Source organism: Rhea americana, unplaced genomic scaffold (genome assembly GCF_003343005.1).
Source record: "Rhea americana isolate MKP2758 unplaced genomic scaffold, rheAme1 scaffold_129, whole genome shotgun sequence".
Lineage (NCBI taxonomy): Eukaryota > Metazoa > Chordata > Aves > Rheiformes > Rheidae > Rhea > Rhea americana.
In genome coordinates this window covers 2143277-2160475 of record NW_028185361.1, presented here as the reverse complement: position 1 = coordinate 2160475, position 17199 = coordinate 2143277, and the positions used below count along the sequence as shown (strand labels likewise).

Below are 17199 nucleotides of genomic sequence, written 5' to 3'. Positions count from 1 at the left end.
TAAGTCCCTCGTTTTAGTGAGACTGTATTCCATTACTAAAGAATTCGGAAACTTGGATCAAAATCAAAATGTAGACTAAATATTTCACTATGAAAATAGTGCACTACAATAATTTACCTAATGTTTTGGTATTCCTAACGTGCAGTACAGAGAACTTGACCTGAAAACTGTAAACTTTCATTTGTTTTCCAAGGCAGTATTTGGAAGAGAAACATACTAAGCCGGCTGTGTAGTGAATTTTCACCAAAATATTTAGAAATTATCAAATTTACCAATGCAAGATCAAATTCTTAATCATTCATTCAACAAAACATCGAAGATAAGATGTTCATCTGTGATAATTAATCCGATCACGTGTTCTTCAAATGTGCCAATTTTAAGTATGTTTGAAACATACCAAGTTTGAATGAAGGAGAAGTTCATTTCAGAAAAATAAATCTAGTATGAAATTTCTCTTAACTGTTTTTAATTGGAGTCTCTAGAGAGTGATTCCACTGAACACTTTAAATGCTAAAGTACTATAAAAGAAGGAGAAAATTATAACTTCCAAGTATTTCAGAATCCTTTGTTTGTACAAAACTGCTGAAAATGGAAAAGGAAATTTTTTGGTAATGAAGAAAGCTGTTACTGTAGTTGACTAGCAGCACCCAAGGAAGAAAGTTTTTGTATGTCTGCCTTTGTGACTTGATATGTACTGAGTTGACAAACCATTGAATTATTTTCTTAGAGCAAATGTTTGTGGAATCCATACAGGAGTGCTGACAATTAAAATTTATGCTGGATATTACTGTGTTGTTACTTTGTGCTTGTGTCAGAGCACTAGTTTAGCCCTGCTGCCTCAGCATACAAAACTGTGAAATCATTGGCATGGGAAGCAAACTCTCTTGTTTTGACTCACATACATTTTTGTTATAACAAAATTTGCTAACTAGCTTTATATTAAAATGACACCTATTTTCCATTTGAAGCTCAAGTTTTTAGCATTTTCATCAATCTGCTGTTTTATTTGACAGAGAGTGAGAGAAGGCTTTTGACCTACTTCCAACACCAAAAGATTAAGCAGTATATTGGAAGTCGATGGTAACTGCCATTTTATGGAAAAGGCAGCTCAGTGTTGGAAACAGCAGTCTGAGAAGGAGATTCTGAGTGATCTGGAAGTTTRCATCTTTTTGTGGGGAAATGGAAGATTTTCCACAGTAACGCTGCACAATAGTTATTAAAAACGAGCATTTTCTCCAACAGTGGTACAATCCACAATGAGAGACAGGAGAAGCTGGAAAGAACATGACTGGCTMTTTGGTTTGCAGTTTATTGGTATTACTGTGTGTGTATATGTTCTGGAGTTGGGATGAGGGAAAGAGATGAGAAGGAATCGTTATCAGAAATCAATTATGGAGAAATATATTGACCCTTACCCACTTTCCTCCATTACTCTCTGCATCTCTGCTCACTTTGTGCTTCTTTCTACTTCCTACTCTTGAGTGGCTGTGCTACAGCCTCTTCCGAGGTTTTAGGGGATGCTGGAATTCAAAAGAAAACACTGGCATGCTGCTTCTTTGTCTGTTTGCTGACAGGCGTCTTACATACCAGGTATCGTGTGGTTTTCACACTGATTTTCAGTAGGTTGTCAGCCTTTGGCCGTGCAGTTCAGCAAGTGATACAACACTGAGCTTATCAGCAGCCTCTGCATTTGAACTGCACCCAAGGAATGTCCATAATTGAGTCTGTTATTATATTTATTGTAATTTCTGTATTATTCTTTCTGCCCTTATATTCCGTCCCTTACCACAGTCATCATCTGATCTGACTCTTAAGTGTTTTTGTTTCTTACTTATCTTGGTCAAAATGACATATGCAAGTTTGTTATTCACAACTCTGAAATCTTAACTCATGAAGAACCTTACCAGTTTTTGCTTTTGGGTTTTTTTTTAACATTGCATGTTTTAAGTATGTGAATGTTAAGAAAGTGGAAGGGAAGTATAAGCTACAGTATTCTGAAACTGAATATTTGAAAGCAGTTTGAAGTGACAAAAATTAACGGTAGGAAATCCCAAAATTGGAAGGAGATACTGTTGTAGAATACACATAATGGAAGAAAATGGAAAAGTTGCAGTGGGTTATAATAAAGGTGATTGTTCAGTAAAATTTTCCTTGCATAAACTTTGAAGGCTGAAACCATGGTGACTGATTTGTGGTTTCAGCTCTGGTTATAGATTTTGTACTGCTACAACTGAAAATAAACAATATACTTCTTACAATGGTTTATAGTTATCTGTTTGCACCATTATCAAAACATATGTGTAGTCTTCTAATTCCAAGTGTCAAACTGTGCATATTATTCTGTAAGTACTGCTGTATAAAATCAAAATGGAGTGCCTGTGATTACAACATGATGTTTTTGAAGAGGCTGATATTTCAGTAAAAAGATACATAAGGGTATAGTATATGACAGTATTATAATATTGCCCACAATGTCATACATAGGAAAGCAGCGCACTAGAAATCAGTTTTAACTTTGGTGTAACAGCTTATATTTCATGAGACAATCTGCAAACTAGTTCCTAARTATGACCATAGCTTAGTCACCAAAGAAAAACACAGAGTATAATTGTTTTAGAAACCTTTTTCCTTGTCTATTACTAAAAAATGGTTTAAGTTAAATCTAATTTAGAGAGCAATTATTTCATAATCTAGAGTAACCTTTCGTATTTTGGTTTTTGGGAAGACATGTTTCATAAACTTAGACTTGACAGTCTTTGAAAAATAACTGTGCAACATGACCAATTACTCTGTTCCATAAACATTTTGAGAGCCTATTCTGGCTAGATATATTTTGTCCTAAATATCCATTTACCTGATGAAGTGTAACAGTTTAGACAAAATAATTTACAGTTGTTGAGAAAATAAGTGCTACAGTAAAGATGTACCTGTGTAGGGCTTATTTAAGACACATAAATCCTCTTCTAAAAATTACCAAAATGCGTATTTATATGATGGATTACCATCACAGCTCTGGCATAGTCATTTGAGTTTATCCGTTTAATACATGTCTTAGGAAGGTCTGTAAGTACAATAATGTTGAAAGGGGTCTGTTAGGGAAATTGAAAATTTGTTAGGGAAATTGAAATTGAAATTGAAAATTGAAAACTGCCTTGAAAATTCCTGCATTCAGGTGAGTGTTCAGCCAAAGTGTACTGTAACAGTGAGAAGTGTTTTGTGGTTTTTTTGTTTGTTTTTTTGTTTGTTTTTTTAATTAACACATAGAATGCTATTTTTTTGTTCATCAAGTGTGTATAATAGTATGGGATCAAAACAGTTCTTATCAATAACAGCCAAGATATTTTTAGATCAATCACATTGGTGTAAGATCCTATTTCCCTTCTGTTTGATGAATAGTATTCTGTTCTTGGTACAAAGTACAGCAGAGGGTCTGGGTAGCTAAAACAGAGCTTTTTTCCCCCAACAATGAAGCTTTTACTGTAACATAGTCTGTTGACTTGCTGCCAATCATTAAGTTTCATACCTTTTTCTTTTTTTTTTTTAACAACTCTCAAAGGAAATCTGATTTCTTATCTCCTTTTTAGGTTGATGCCATATTCCTCAAAAATAAAAATCACTGCACCTGGAAAAAGTGTAGTGTGAGAGTTTAATTTTAGCAGGTGATTTTTAATGATAATGATACTCAGATTAATTTGACATTGAAAGCAGTTCAAACCAATACATATAGATTAATCTTTGATACTTGTTACCCAGAGTGAAACCAGTTTATAGCTTATGTCTTAGAGATTTCATTTACCTACACTCAGAAAAGTCTTTTAGAATTACATATTATTTGCATATGTTAATATTATCAAATTTTTATACGAATGACTTATTTTAGAGAAAATTTTTGGCTATGTGGTCAGCTAGTTAAAGCATGCAAACAGCAAACTGTTAATCAATATAATAGGTGGATGTTGTTATTGAGATCTCATTTCAAACGTGCAGATATAAATGCAGCAAGGCTTTTTTGTGCTTTTAATAGTTCCCATTCTGCATAGTGTTGAGCAGTGAAATGCTACAGTGTTAGAGATCAGTAACTGCCACTTCTTTTGGTTGTCTCATCCTTGTAACCACCGGAATTTAGCAAATTCAAGACACTATATCATTTTAAATATCTCCCTGAAACAATCGTCTAAATTTGCTGCCAAATGATTTCTTCATAAAAGTCTAGCACAACCTATTTTTTTTGAGTAGTTACAAGATAGCTTGTGGTGTTTCAGGAAATCAAAAGAATCCATACCAAAGGAAACTGTTGAAGTAGATGTTAGAGGCAACCATTGATTTTTCTCCCACAATAGTAGCAGAGGAAAGCGGAATCTTGCATGAATATGTGTTTATACATCTGATTGAATCTCTAGATTAGTTGAAATATGAATACATAGACACACACTCGCTCTTACTCTCTCTGTCTCCTCTGTGGCTATATATGAATCTATACATTAGAGTCTGTGTTTATACCTGCTTGTGTATGTATGGATGTATCCTCTTGAAATGCCAAGGAGTATTTAAAAAGTCAAATATAAGATAACAGTCTTTCAGTATCTTTTTATTTTTTTCATAATTATGTTTTGTATGTGAATTTTTCACAATTTTATGGCCTGATGAAATAATTCATTGTAATTTCCACAGCTATATAATGCATTGATTAAAATATGCCAGTAAAAGACACAAGAACAATATGATACTATTTTCTTTGTTTATCATTATTATGGATATTTGAGAGAATACAGAGTTTCTTTATTTAGCATTTTAGAAAATTATTGATGGGGATATACTACTATTATCTATAATCTTTAAAGGTAGGATGCACAATGTTTTTGTGCTGCTAGTTCTTTAATGTTGAATTTTAACTGGTCTAACCTTTGTAACTGTTTGACTGAATGTCTAGACTCATTGAAATATGAATCATGTTTCCAAAAAATATACATTCAATGTATATTCTCTTACCACCTTCTAACAGAGTAACATTGAAAAGATTACTGAGCATTTCATTTTAAGTAATGGTAAAATTTATTTAAAATACCTTTCATGGGTGGCATAGCATATTCTCCCTAATGACAAAAATATAGAGTTGGTAGAATGTTTGTTTACTTGATCAAAAAAGCACCCTAAAAATAATAATGAGGAGAAAGAGAAGTTTTCTGTAAACATTTGAAGTACCTCAAGTAACATAGGATAATGCACTTAGTGCAGATTCCACAAGCTTATTAGCCTATCCTTTTCTGCTTCTTATCAAAGGTTAATACAGATTTTCAGTATCATGTAATTTAAATAAATATTTGCAGCAAGAAACAAGTGTTTGCAAATATTTCCGTATACATACATTTGTGTATGGTATAAAGAAATTATTTTTCTTGCTTGTTTCATACTGAGTGTAGATTCTTTTTGGTTTGTTTTTTTTATTATTTTATTTTACTCCAGGAATCAAGAGACAGTTCAAACATCACCATGGCTTCAAGCTAGGAATTCAGCTGGACCAGAATTATATCCCAGATTTTTTGCCATTACAAGCTGAGCCTGACACATCCTACAGTTTTACACACAATAGAACCAGTTCGCAATCTTCAGCCTATTCCTGCAGCCTGGATGTCACATCCAGTCCCAAAAGAACAATGGAAAATGGATTTTAAGATTCTTTGTATCGATAATCTTTTAGAAGGAAAAAAATGTATTAATGTAAAATGATGCAATTAAAGTGCAATTTTGTTGCTACCTTTGAGTTGTAGTTCAGCATATGCATTTTTTGACATTAATTTTACATTTTTATGAAAATGTGTGTTCATAGGTTCACATTTCTATGCTTCTCATTCCCTGCATACCAAAACATTTTTTTTAAAGTTTTATTTATTGCAGTTGCTCATTTTTTATGTAATATATTTTTAAATGTTAAAGAATGACACATTTGGGGTAATTTTCCTCAGACTTAAAAAAAAAAAATCAATAAGCCATTTTAGTCTCTATCTATCAAAGTTGTTTCATACTTGTCTGTTTTAAAGCAGGACTGCAATACTTTAATAGGATTGAGAGAGCTATTTGAAATGTATGCCAATGATTCCTGTCATTTCATGGCAGCCCTGCCATGGTTCACTGAGCCCCCTCTTTTCTCTTGTCAGCTCAACTGAAGACAAGCATTTAGTTGCAAACTTTAAGCAGGTTGTGCAAAACAGAAATGATGTGACTGCTTCTCTTCCTGCACAATAATGTCACTGCTGGTCAATGTGAGAAGGTCAGGTTGCTCCTTGTAAAGCTACATGATACCACTTGCCTATTTGAACAAGTTAAGTTAACTGCTGAATCTGGTCCCTGCAGGCGTTGAAAACTCACCCTTTTATCAAGTCTGCATTTCATAAGAAAGAACAATTGTGCAGGGAGGATTTCTGATTATATGTTTATGTACTTTATAAGGACAGTTCCCAAACCAGTGTTGCAGGTAATGTATTTAGTTTAAGCTGAAAGGCTTTAAAGTAATGGCTGTTTTGACCTTCAAATAGACTCCTTTTTTGTTGTTGTTGGTAGGACCCAAGAGTGACGCCCATCTTTGATGCTGACAGAATTTAAAGCAAGGCCATTGCCCTGCATTTTCTGCCTTGTAGCACACAAAAGTAAAATTGTATGTCAGGCCGAGATGTCGGGGAGCTGACAAGATGCCCCAGTGACATTTCAGCTGGAAAGAGCAAGTGTCTTGCAACCAAGTGGTCAAATATCAAATAATAGGTCAAGCAGGAAGGAGCTGAGTTCTAACCACAAAGAGGTTTCTGGTAACTTACTTGACAAGCTTTTGGGCGCTTTGTGGCTTGACAAAGTGATGTTCTGTTGGGTATCGCTAGACAGACTGTTCTTTATCGCCTTCAGAAGATCAGACATTGACATTGATTAAACTCTTTAACCCTTAAAGGTTAAATCCTAGCAGTTTCATCATTGTGAATGAAGAACAAAAGAAAATTTGTAATACACCATTTGTTTTTGTATTAATCTCTAAACTCCCCAGTGTTATTAACTTTTGATGTACTATTTAGTTTTTGACAAAAAGATTGAATGCAAAATCCATATAATAGATTGGTTCTCATTATGGGCCAGTGATACATTAGAAAAATAATATTATGCATTATGGAATTTGTAATTTTTTCTGATATGTCACAAGCAGGATTTGATTTTAAGGAGTCCTGAATACTGAATTTCCATTTTTGCTGGAAAACAGTATTTACATAGATAATAGTACTGCTTATAATGATAGAAGTCTTGCAAATATCCTTGTTTTCAGGTACTGAAGAGGCTAACACAAATCTCCAAAATAAGATGTAAGAGGTTTATTTTAAAAGATTTCCAAGTTTTTCGGGTGTTTGTCCATTTTCCTARTCCATTATTTGTAGCCACAGGGTGTATGTATGTATATATGCTAATATAGAGCCACACAAAATAATAAATCAAATAGATCTCTCAAATGTGAAAGTTGGCTGATACAGGAAGAGCACTCCTTTTATTTATGATGATGTATTTAGTCTTCATTACTGATATGATGTCAAGGTACTAAAGAAAATCACAGGCTGCATCGTTGTTCCTTCTATCATCATTGGCACTGCATGTGATATAATGTACATGCACATAGAAAAAGAATTTATTTCTGAAATATATTTCTTACCTGAAATCAACATTTTACCATCACCAGATCTGAGCTCTCTCTGCTACTATAGCTGCTACTTGCATGAGCTTCATAAGGTTTCACAGGGGCCAGAGCTATGTCAAAGTGACTGTAGTTAACAGGAATAATCTCGTGAGCTGTCATTCGTCATGAAAACTAGTAACTTTTTCTTTTTTAATGGAGGAGGCCTACCTCAATTACTCCATTTAAATATTGACCAACTGGGAGTTTTAGGCTATTCTTCTTAAACCCACTCACTCTGAAGAGACTTTGTAATGTACGTTGTTTAAATATCAGACATCCCCATTGAAAAGGCAAGCCTTTTTCCCATGTTATGGAGAAGTTGTTGAGTAATACATTAGATCATCATTTGTCAGATATTCTTGTGTTGCTTTTCCAGGCATCTGATAAATTGGAGTTTGTGATAATTTCCAAAGGAATAGAAGAAATCCAGCTGGATGGATCCCCTATTAGTAGTCTACAAATGCTCCCACCAGAGCATTTCTTTTGGGAGCTACACTGAAAATCATACTTGTGTAGGATGTGGCAACAGTAGCTGCCAAAAGAGCATCTTAGCTGACTCGTATAGTCTGCTCTTTCTGCCTTCCTTCAAAGACTGTACAGTTTGACACCTTGAGCCTTGCTCACTTTCAAAGCTTTGCATGGTTTGGATGCAGAATGTCAAGAGGACAGCTTCGTTGTGGGAACCTCCACTCCATCGTTAGCACTGTTTCATGAGAAGAACCAAACTGTTTTCTTGGAGTGGATGTTGGTGGAGTTGGAATAGTTTCCCTGTTTTTTGGAGCCTGGCAAGACAAATAATTGATCACAGATATTTCTTCTGATAGGTCTCCAAACAAAATTCATACTAATTTATTTTCCCACTCATTTATTTTCCAACTCATTTCTGAATAACATTTTTTCCCTCTACATAGACTGCAGAGTATATGATTAACCTCCCTGGGAGAGAAAGTTTTAGAGTAGTTAGTATGAATTGTTTGTGTGTGTACTCAGCAAAGAACTTGGGTATTTAGATGACTACATTATAAGATTATTTCTCATATTGTTAGCATTTAGGACTGCAGTAGTAGCTCAGAAGAGCTTTTTAGCTCTTCCCCTCCCTTATTTGCAACTTCAGCACAAGCATAACTGTTAGTTAAGTTTGATATACAATTATGGGAGTTTTGTCCAGTGCTAGAAAAAATCTTGGATCTTCTTAGTAAGTTAACCCCACAAATACTCCATTGTGGGTTACTCTGTTATCTAAAGGGCTCTCAGAACTCCAAACACTCTGAAACCTCTCTGTTAAATGAAATGTATTATTTTATATTACCTGTGTGTGAATTCAGTGAGTTTGATTATTTGATCACTTACAGCAGCATCTGATCATGCTGCTGTCATCATATACTTAAAAGTTTATCCAGTTTATCCAAGGTTTTTTGTAAGTCTATGTGTTCTGTGGTATAACTTAGCTCCTAAGAATTACTTAATCTGTCTTCTAAAATACAAAGTTGCTTTAGAGTGGTGTTCTTTGTTTGTTCTTTGGTGCCTGAAAGCCAAGGAGCCTTTGGTCAGTAATCACTCCTGATTAGAAATCTGTATGTGAAGAGCATCTTTCTTCTGCTGCTGCTAACAAGCACCAGGCTTGCTCCTCTCCATCTTTTTTTTCAGTTGACCTTGAAATCTAACTTCACAAAAATAACCTTTCAGGAGGCCCTTTCCTGTCCTTCCAGCTTTCATCCTGCTTGGTAAAGTTATTAGAATTTCACTAATTTGGCTTTACTTCGGCCTTYGTAAGCCCTTGCTGATCCATTTTGGACAATCATTTCACACCATATCTGGCCCCAAAATGTACCTCAGTATTTTATTTGGAAAGTATTTAAGTRTTTTCTTTTCCCCATGTTGAACATGAGGTTCCTATCCATCTAAAATAATGGAATCTATTAGCTTTTTATAAATGAAAATTCTGTTTTTTTACYTTTTTATGTGCGATGTTTTTGGATTAAAAGTGGTGTAAATGCAGACTCTRGTAAATTCTTCACCTTTAATATGACTTCAGTTTTATAAATGTAGAGTTGGATTTCATTTTCAGRTCTGCAAATGGACCTTCCTTATGAGAGGAATATGGAAGGTGACATGGTTTTTGTCACGCTAATATGGATCTGATTGCTSTCATAGGGAGCAGCAGGTAGGGATTATACAAGTTTATGTATTGTAAGTGGATTTTTWAAAAAATTGTTTCTTGTTTTATGATCCAGTCTCTCATGATCACCACGTATGAAACTAAATCTTTGTCTATCTTTTCTGGTCACTAGTAGCATAATAAAGCTGAAAAAGGACAAAGACACAAAAATGAAGAAGGGTCTTTAAAATTAAATTCTGTTTCTGAGGATTACTCAGGAAGAGGTAGGGAGATCCATGAGACAATTTTCTTTCAATTCTTTTTTTTTTTACCACTTCTACAATACTTCCTGCCTCATCATAAGGTAATAACACTAGTAATCATTACTGATATTATATCTCTTGCCTTCTCATGGCCCTACTGTGCCCAGGCCTCAGAATTTGTTGGATTTTGTTTTAGATAATTCAATAAAAGGAACTAATTTTAAAAAATAAAATACATTGAGTTTACTTTAAGCACAAGTATTACAAGCATTACTGTGAAATTACTTTCTTGAGAGTGAACAGTTTGGGTTTTTGTTTTGTTTTTTTAATCTTTGCCTAATGGTAAAGAAGATTGTTCGAAGTTAAAGCAACAAGACAATTACATTTAGTACATAATCATTAATTGCTTTACATTTCTCTCTGCATGATACATAGCTATTTAATTTTTGTTTTACTCATGCAGCAGCCCCATAACTGTTGATTTGTAAGCACTTTAATGGTTTAATTCACAGTGGTGAGTCTGATTCTAAAAGTCCAGGCAACAAAAATCATAGACTATATACTTGTGAACAGTAGTTTAAGTAAGGCATACGCCTTTACCCTATACAAGGAAAATTTCTTTAGCTGTTAGAATCTGCCACATGTGCCTAGCAGTGGTGCATTCATATGAAACAGGAAGGAGTTTCAGTAACTTCCAGTGATCACTGTCGGGATTTGCCAGCYCCAGCAACACTGACCCCATCATGACTTCGTACAGAAAGTCTTTCTAATGCATTGTATTCTGCTGACAGAGGCTGAGACTTAAAGCAGTACCCCATTCTGCAACTTTCTGATAATATTTTAGATTTTTACTTAATAAAACTGTAAAAAATAATTTCAGAATCCTGTGCTCATATGGTATTTAACCAGAAAGCAGGAGAATTAGGAATTAAATATGAATTTTTTTCCTACCTCTATATTTTGTGAAGGTTAATAAACCTTTTTCCTAYAAACAGTAGCATGGGAGAAGTCCGTTTTGCAATGTGTTTGCCGTACAAGGTAGATCCTGGTTTCAGTTTTGATTCTCTTACTGATACAGGGATAAGTCAGACACTTGGGGTGGGAAGCTGTATATATTTAAGCACTGACCTTAACAAGAGTCATGCAGCTAAAATCCTGCACAGTTCTTTTAAAATGTCAGGGGTTAATGTTATTTAAATGCAGTATTTGATGGTTTAATTGAGTCATGCTTCGTTGTCTTTTACTGTACATTAATGCCAGTGAAACACTGATTGTTGACAGAAAGTTCTCTTAGCAAAGTATCCACTGACATTTTGTGCTGCTATAGAAAAATAGTGCAGAAGACAGAACTATCTTACTTTGCTGGAGGAGGAATCCTCTGTGTCTAAATGGTGGCAACATTCATTATACATTGACAGGAAAAATGAACTCAATTTTTTTTTCTCATCTATATTTTCAGGCTGCCTTTTGATAGGACTGAGAAGATGGAATTTCTCTGTCGTTAGATAAATGTATTCATTTCAAGATTTTGTGATGGGTGTGTTACATAAGTTAGTAAGTGAACCTTGAAAAGTGCAAAGCCAACTCCAGAAGGCAGAGGTTTGTTACAGGAGCATTTTGTGATTGCTTTTGTAAGCTTGCCTTAGGATGTGCGAATGGTTTTTCATCTTATCTTTGTCTGTTTGAAAAAAATAATTTTGTGTCCTTTCTTTATATGTTTCTCAATGTTAAGTCTCCATGCCAGTCTAAAACCTTCAAGGAGCAATAAAGACTGGCACAGCAAGAAAGATACAGAATATACACCTAGTGGTGCATTTAAAAGCCTTTAAAGAGATATCTGGGAGGCGATACATACTGGTGAGCATACAAGGGCTTGTATGCACAAGGTGGGGTAAGTGAGGGCATGGTATTTCATACCATGATTTTGTAGAGTAGAATAATGCTTCCAAAATAACAGCCCTCATATGGACAGCTGCTCTATAGCTTCTTCTTTTGGCTGAAGTAGTCAGCATGCTGTTTGTCTGTTCCCAAAGAGCTTTGTTATGCTTTTGGGCTCTGTGCTTTCCAGGATTTTTCTCATGACTGCGGGTTACTTTCTGGAAGTCATTAGAATTCTGTGTCCTGGAAATAAGTTTGTAAATGCTCGTGAGTTATGACTACTTTGATTTTTGCAAGCCAATGCCATTTTTCAAGTTGATGTGAGCCAGCCTGGCTGATGCAACTGCAAATGGACCAAATTTATATGGATCTTCTGATGTGCTGTGTGAGCTTCCTGGTTCTGATACTGCCTTATTAGATGACATCAGGAACATTGTTTTTAACTTGTGGGCTCCTTAAGGTATACCTAAGTGGCTGAGTCTTTTGTTAGTGGTAAATCACATAGAAGACTGTAAGAGTCAATGCATCTTAGAAGTAGCAGCTCACTTAAAGTACCTGTCTTTGTGGGTTTAAGTAAACACGTTTGGTTTCCTCCTGGTATGTAAGRTGCCATGAAAATGTTTGGAATCTAATTAGCTATTTCACAGTAGGGACTGCTAGTTTAGTTTGCAGACTTGCCTTCTTCCAAGCTCTGGGTTGAGCCTCCTATATACCGTGGAGTTCAGCAGGCGGGGCATTTAGTGCTTCTACACTTGGAGTGGGACACGATTCTTCCATCTGCGACTGGCTCAAGAGAAAAAAATAAATCTTTCCAGCTTCCACAAACACAGCACTGTCCCTCAAAGAGTGCAGAGCAATAGAGAGGGGTAAAATCACAAGCAAACTTGCAGGATCCTACTGTAGCTCAAAGTCTAACTGTCCATGCAGTGTGTTAGCACATGAATGTTTGAGTTGAGTGCCGACTTTCTAAACATGTTAATGCTTTATTTTATTTAATAAGTGTTCTTTAGCACTCTGTGGTTTATATGCTGTTATATGTTGTATACATTGTGTGGAGCTTCTTTTTTTTACCCAGAAGCAGTTATGGCAAGCAAAGAGAACCAAGTGTTGCTTGGTGAACTCTTGAACCTCTGTTCAGGCAGAATGTGTTAAATTTTTAGCAAGAGAGAGAGGGGAGCTTGATGAGTACCAGCAAGCTGAGAAGTTTACATTGTTCAGCACTGGAGATAAACCCCTTTAAAAGCCTTGTGTGCCAGATAGCACAGTTGTAGGCTAACTGCAAAACAGTTCTAGTCAGTTATTCAAAAAGCTATAAAAAGGAAGACACATAAAACTAAACAATTAGAAAAAGTGTGCTAATATTTTCCTAATGGACATCCTAATTTACAGAAACAATCTAGTTTTAATTGTGAAGGATCAGAAAGAACAGAAGAACCAGAAATCTTYGGATGTCTTCAGAGGACATCAAGTATACTGTAGCCTTGTACAGTTGCAAAATGCTTTGCTTATTTTTGAGGAAGGGTTTTGTGTAGTTTTATCACTAAATTAAGATCTGGACATCAAGTTCTGGACATGACTCCCTTTTTCAAGAAAGAGAACCCCCCCACACACCCTGCATCTCAAATCTTCCTCTTAAAAAAAAAAAAAAAAAAAAAAAAAAAAAAAAAAGTCAAGATAGAATCTCTTTGTCCAAGAGCATGAATGCTAATTCTTCTAAGTGAGAATGTCTACCTGTTTTTGTACAATACTTTTATGAAAAATATTACTTTCTTGAAAAATGCAAAATTATCATCTGCTCTGTATTAATGTCCTGTGATCTATGAAGGTGTTCTAATTTACTGAAAATGCAAATTTTCTCCAATTGTAAAAMAATCACCTTAACAACTGTAACTACATTAAGTATCTTTATTAGGTATTTGTGGAATATTCAGTTTGTTTGGATTTGCACTTCTATACCTGCATGATTGGCTGATCACTGCACTGGTAAAGCCTGGGAAATCAATAAATATTACTACAGGGATACTGGATTTGCTAGAATTTCAGACAAATTGCTTAAAACCTAAAGGAGAACACCCTGGCTGATTTGGGTTTGGACTGTCATTAATAGTACATTTAAAAGGAAGTGATAAATAAGACCTATTATGAATAGACCAGTCATATTTTCCTGTAAATTAAAATCAGAAGCTTCCATTTTTCTACAGAAATAAAAATAACTGTGTTAATAGATCTACTCTCTATTTTCTTTGCAGGAGAGATTTGCATCCAGTAGTCTTCTGTGGTCATGGGTCCTGACCAGGCTGCTAAAGCATTAAGATTCATACACCATAAAATGCCATTCTCTGCAAAGGAAAATTAGGTTTCTTCCCTTATCAGAAGTGTCTAGTTTTAGCGTGGACCAAGTAGAACCATAAGATTCTTCCTATTTCAGCAAAAATGTTGAAATTTTCTCACGTACACACACAGCTTGACTTCGTGAAGGGTACAGATTAAGCAGTTGGGGTTATTTGAAAAAGTGTCTGAAGTCCTCCTCCTAGCTAGAAAGAATTGCACTATAAAGATTTATAATTTGAAAGGGAGGAGTTTCCTCTTTTTGGTGCTGCACAAAAGGAGTTGGTTTCTTTTAATAACTGAAATGATTTCTACCTCTTGTCAGAGTCTGCAAGAACCTCTTACAAAGTTCATGGAGTAGTTACAGTTCACCGTGTGAACTAGTCAAATACAAACTTATTTCTCTGAGCAGCTGCTAGTGACCTTTTTTCATTAAACCAGTTGTCTAATTCACATCCAATTTAGAGACTATAATTTTATAGTCAAATCTGAAGCTCTCATGAAGATATGAATCTTGGACACAGGAAGATGAAATATGTAAGAATTATTTGGATTGACTGTAGATTGAAATCTGGGCCAGTCCTGAGGAAAGTGTTGTGATAGAAATTTCTGCATCGCTTCTGCAGGCTTTTCTTTAACTTTTCATTCTCATTTTCCTCTGTATCTGCTCTGTGCCTTTCAATGACTGTACATATATTATTTCACAAGAAGAATTTTATCTTTTCTGATCTTCTTTTTTTTTCTTTGCCTTTTCCAAAGGGAAAGTTTTCTAAGAGAAAAATAGAAGAAAGAAAATGGTTTCAATTACTGCAATTTTAGGAGTTTCTAGTACTGCCACTATATTTGAGCAGAGTTTAAACATGGTGTGAGAAGTATAGGCTCACTAAATTAGCTTGTAAACTTGATACCCTAGCTTTCTTTTTCTTACTACCAATGTAAGTTGTTTCTAAGTGATATTTTGATTTATTTTCTTTACTGCAGTTATTCATACTGTGAAGGGTCTATCTAGAAAGGTGTCCTATCCCCAAGGACAGAATTATTTCATCATTATTACACAAACTCAACAGCTTTTATTAAAAAAAAATTAATGAATTATATTATTCACATGTTAATTAAAAATTCCAAGGTAGGTGCTTAAAGGAACGTGAAGGTCATAGTTAAGGTGGTATGAATGTCATTAAAATTAATCTAATCACTTGGCAGAAACATGAAACAGCAAAGTTTGCACTGCTGTAACAACAAGACACACCAACATACAGGCACAGAGCAATCAATCTAATGATAGATTGAAGGGGGAATTCAGTCATTGTAAATCTGAGGTTTGTCTCCACAGAAAAAGCGATGAGAAGCATGTCCCAAAATTCCATGGTTTGCTGTCTCTGTCTTTGGCTTATAGTCCCCAAGAATGTTTAGTTTGTCTAGGAGCCATTTCTGGTTCATGACCATTACCTCATCATTCCATGATACCGCCACAAGGATAATGTGACTAAAGTCATCAAATTCCTAAAGTCTTGCAGCAAATAAGTGCAAGCAAGCCACTGGCAGAAATTTTTACAGAGGAATGAAATGATGAAAATGAATGTAGGAGGTGAACTAAATCTCCGTCTCCATTTGAAAATAAATTGTGTCAATAAAATGGAAATGAAGAGTTCAGTTGGAGTTTTTCTTCCAAATCTACTTGTAACTTGATTTCATTGATTAACAAAAGTAAAGAAAACAAACATCCAGTCATGTCCACAGCTGTCCTGTACTACATGTGACCAAAGATCAACAAAAATATGACTGTAGATATGCTGTGAACTGCCAGAACTTCAAACACTTTCATTGTGATGGATTTAATTATCACCTAAGCTTCCCTGAGTTAGTCTATATCTAAAAATAAGATATGTTTAATGGTATTTGTGGCAGGGAAAATTGCTATATTTTCCTTATCCACCTCTTAAACAAGTTTTGCAGGTATATATGGAAGTATCTGTACAGCTAAAATTTATTCTTACTTCTTTTCTCATGTCAAACGCGAGAAATTCTGAAAGTAATAAGGAAATTTTATTAAAAATTATTTCATGTGATTGTTTAATAGAAGCTCTCTGCCATCCAAAAAATGCTTCAGAAGTACACAGTGAATAAGAATGGGTAATATAACACATGGATAAAAGTGGAAATTATAGAAACTGCTGATGTTCAGAAAATGAAAGGGCTGGTGATAGTAATTAATGATTGTGAAGTCTGCTACTGTGTTCTGAGAGATGTTAAAACCACATCTGAAAGGGGGAGAAGATTAAAATACCTATTGATTGGCTGATGGGCAAAAGGTAGGGTTTAAGAGCAAAGAATTGACTAATATGCATTGTATTAATTAAGCTCTTCTCATCGTTGTGAATAAACAAGGGCTGATAACCCATATCTGTAAATTCCGGAATTGATTCCAGATTGAGTGTACTTCAAAGGTCTGGTGCCATATAAACCAGAAATCACCTTCAGAAGGTTCTTTTTCTGCAGCTCAGGGGAACTGCAAGGCACAATGTTTTCTGCTGCACAATTTGCTGTCTGAGTTTTCTTACTGATTTAATAGGGAACATGTGGTGGGTGGATTGAAAAGATAAGCCCTAAAGCTTGCWAGTTGGCCAGAAAAAACTACTTACTAGTAAATGTGTCTTCCGTGAAGATGGACAAAGAATGAAAAGCCAGTGTGTCAATTTAATCAGCTGCTGGGAACCAGATGTGACACAGTTATAAAATATTTGGGAAAAACTTGCGAGCATGGAGACAGCGCGGTGGTTCTGAGAACGGAGGGTGAGGCTGGCTCTCGGTGAGCGGGGCTGATAAACCACATAGAGACAAAAGCGAGATGCTTCCTCTGTGGAACAGTGACTCTGCTGAATGAAGTCAGTTCTCTGCTTTGATTTCACCAAGACCTGTATTACACC

The 17199-nt window shown here is 35.2% G+C and overlaps 1 protein-coding gene across 3 annotated transcripts in view; it reads left to right on the top strand.

The window, feature by feature from the left end:
• The window catches only part of CCDC171 (coiled-coil domain containing 171), a 161770-nt gene extending 147474 nt beyond the window's left edge, over nt 1-14296 (top strand). For 2 of the 3 annotated variants that reach the window (XM_085326234.1, XM_085326236.1), the window contains one exon: nt 14194-14296. In XM_085326234.1, the coding sequence (XP_085182360.1) occupies nt 14194-14256 (63 nt within the window). In that variant the 3' untranslated portion in view covers nt 14257-14296. Of the gene's footprint in view, nt 1-5463; nt 5755-14193 lie in introns of those variants that run through there. The other variant, XM_085326235.1, reaches the window with a different exon arrangement.
• The last annotated feature ends 2903 nt before the right edge of the window (nt 14297-17199 follow it).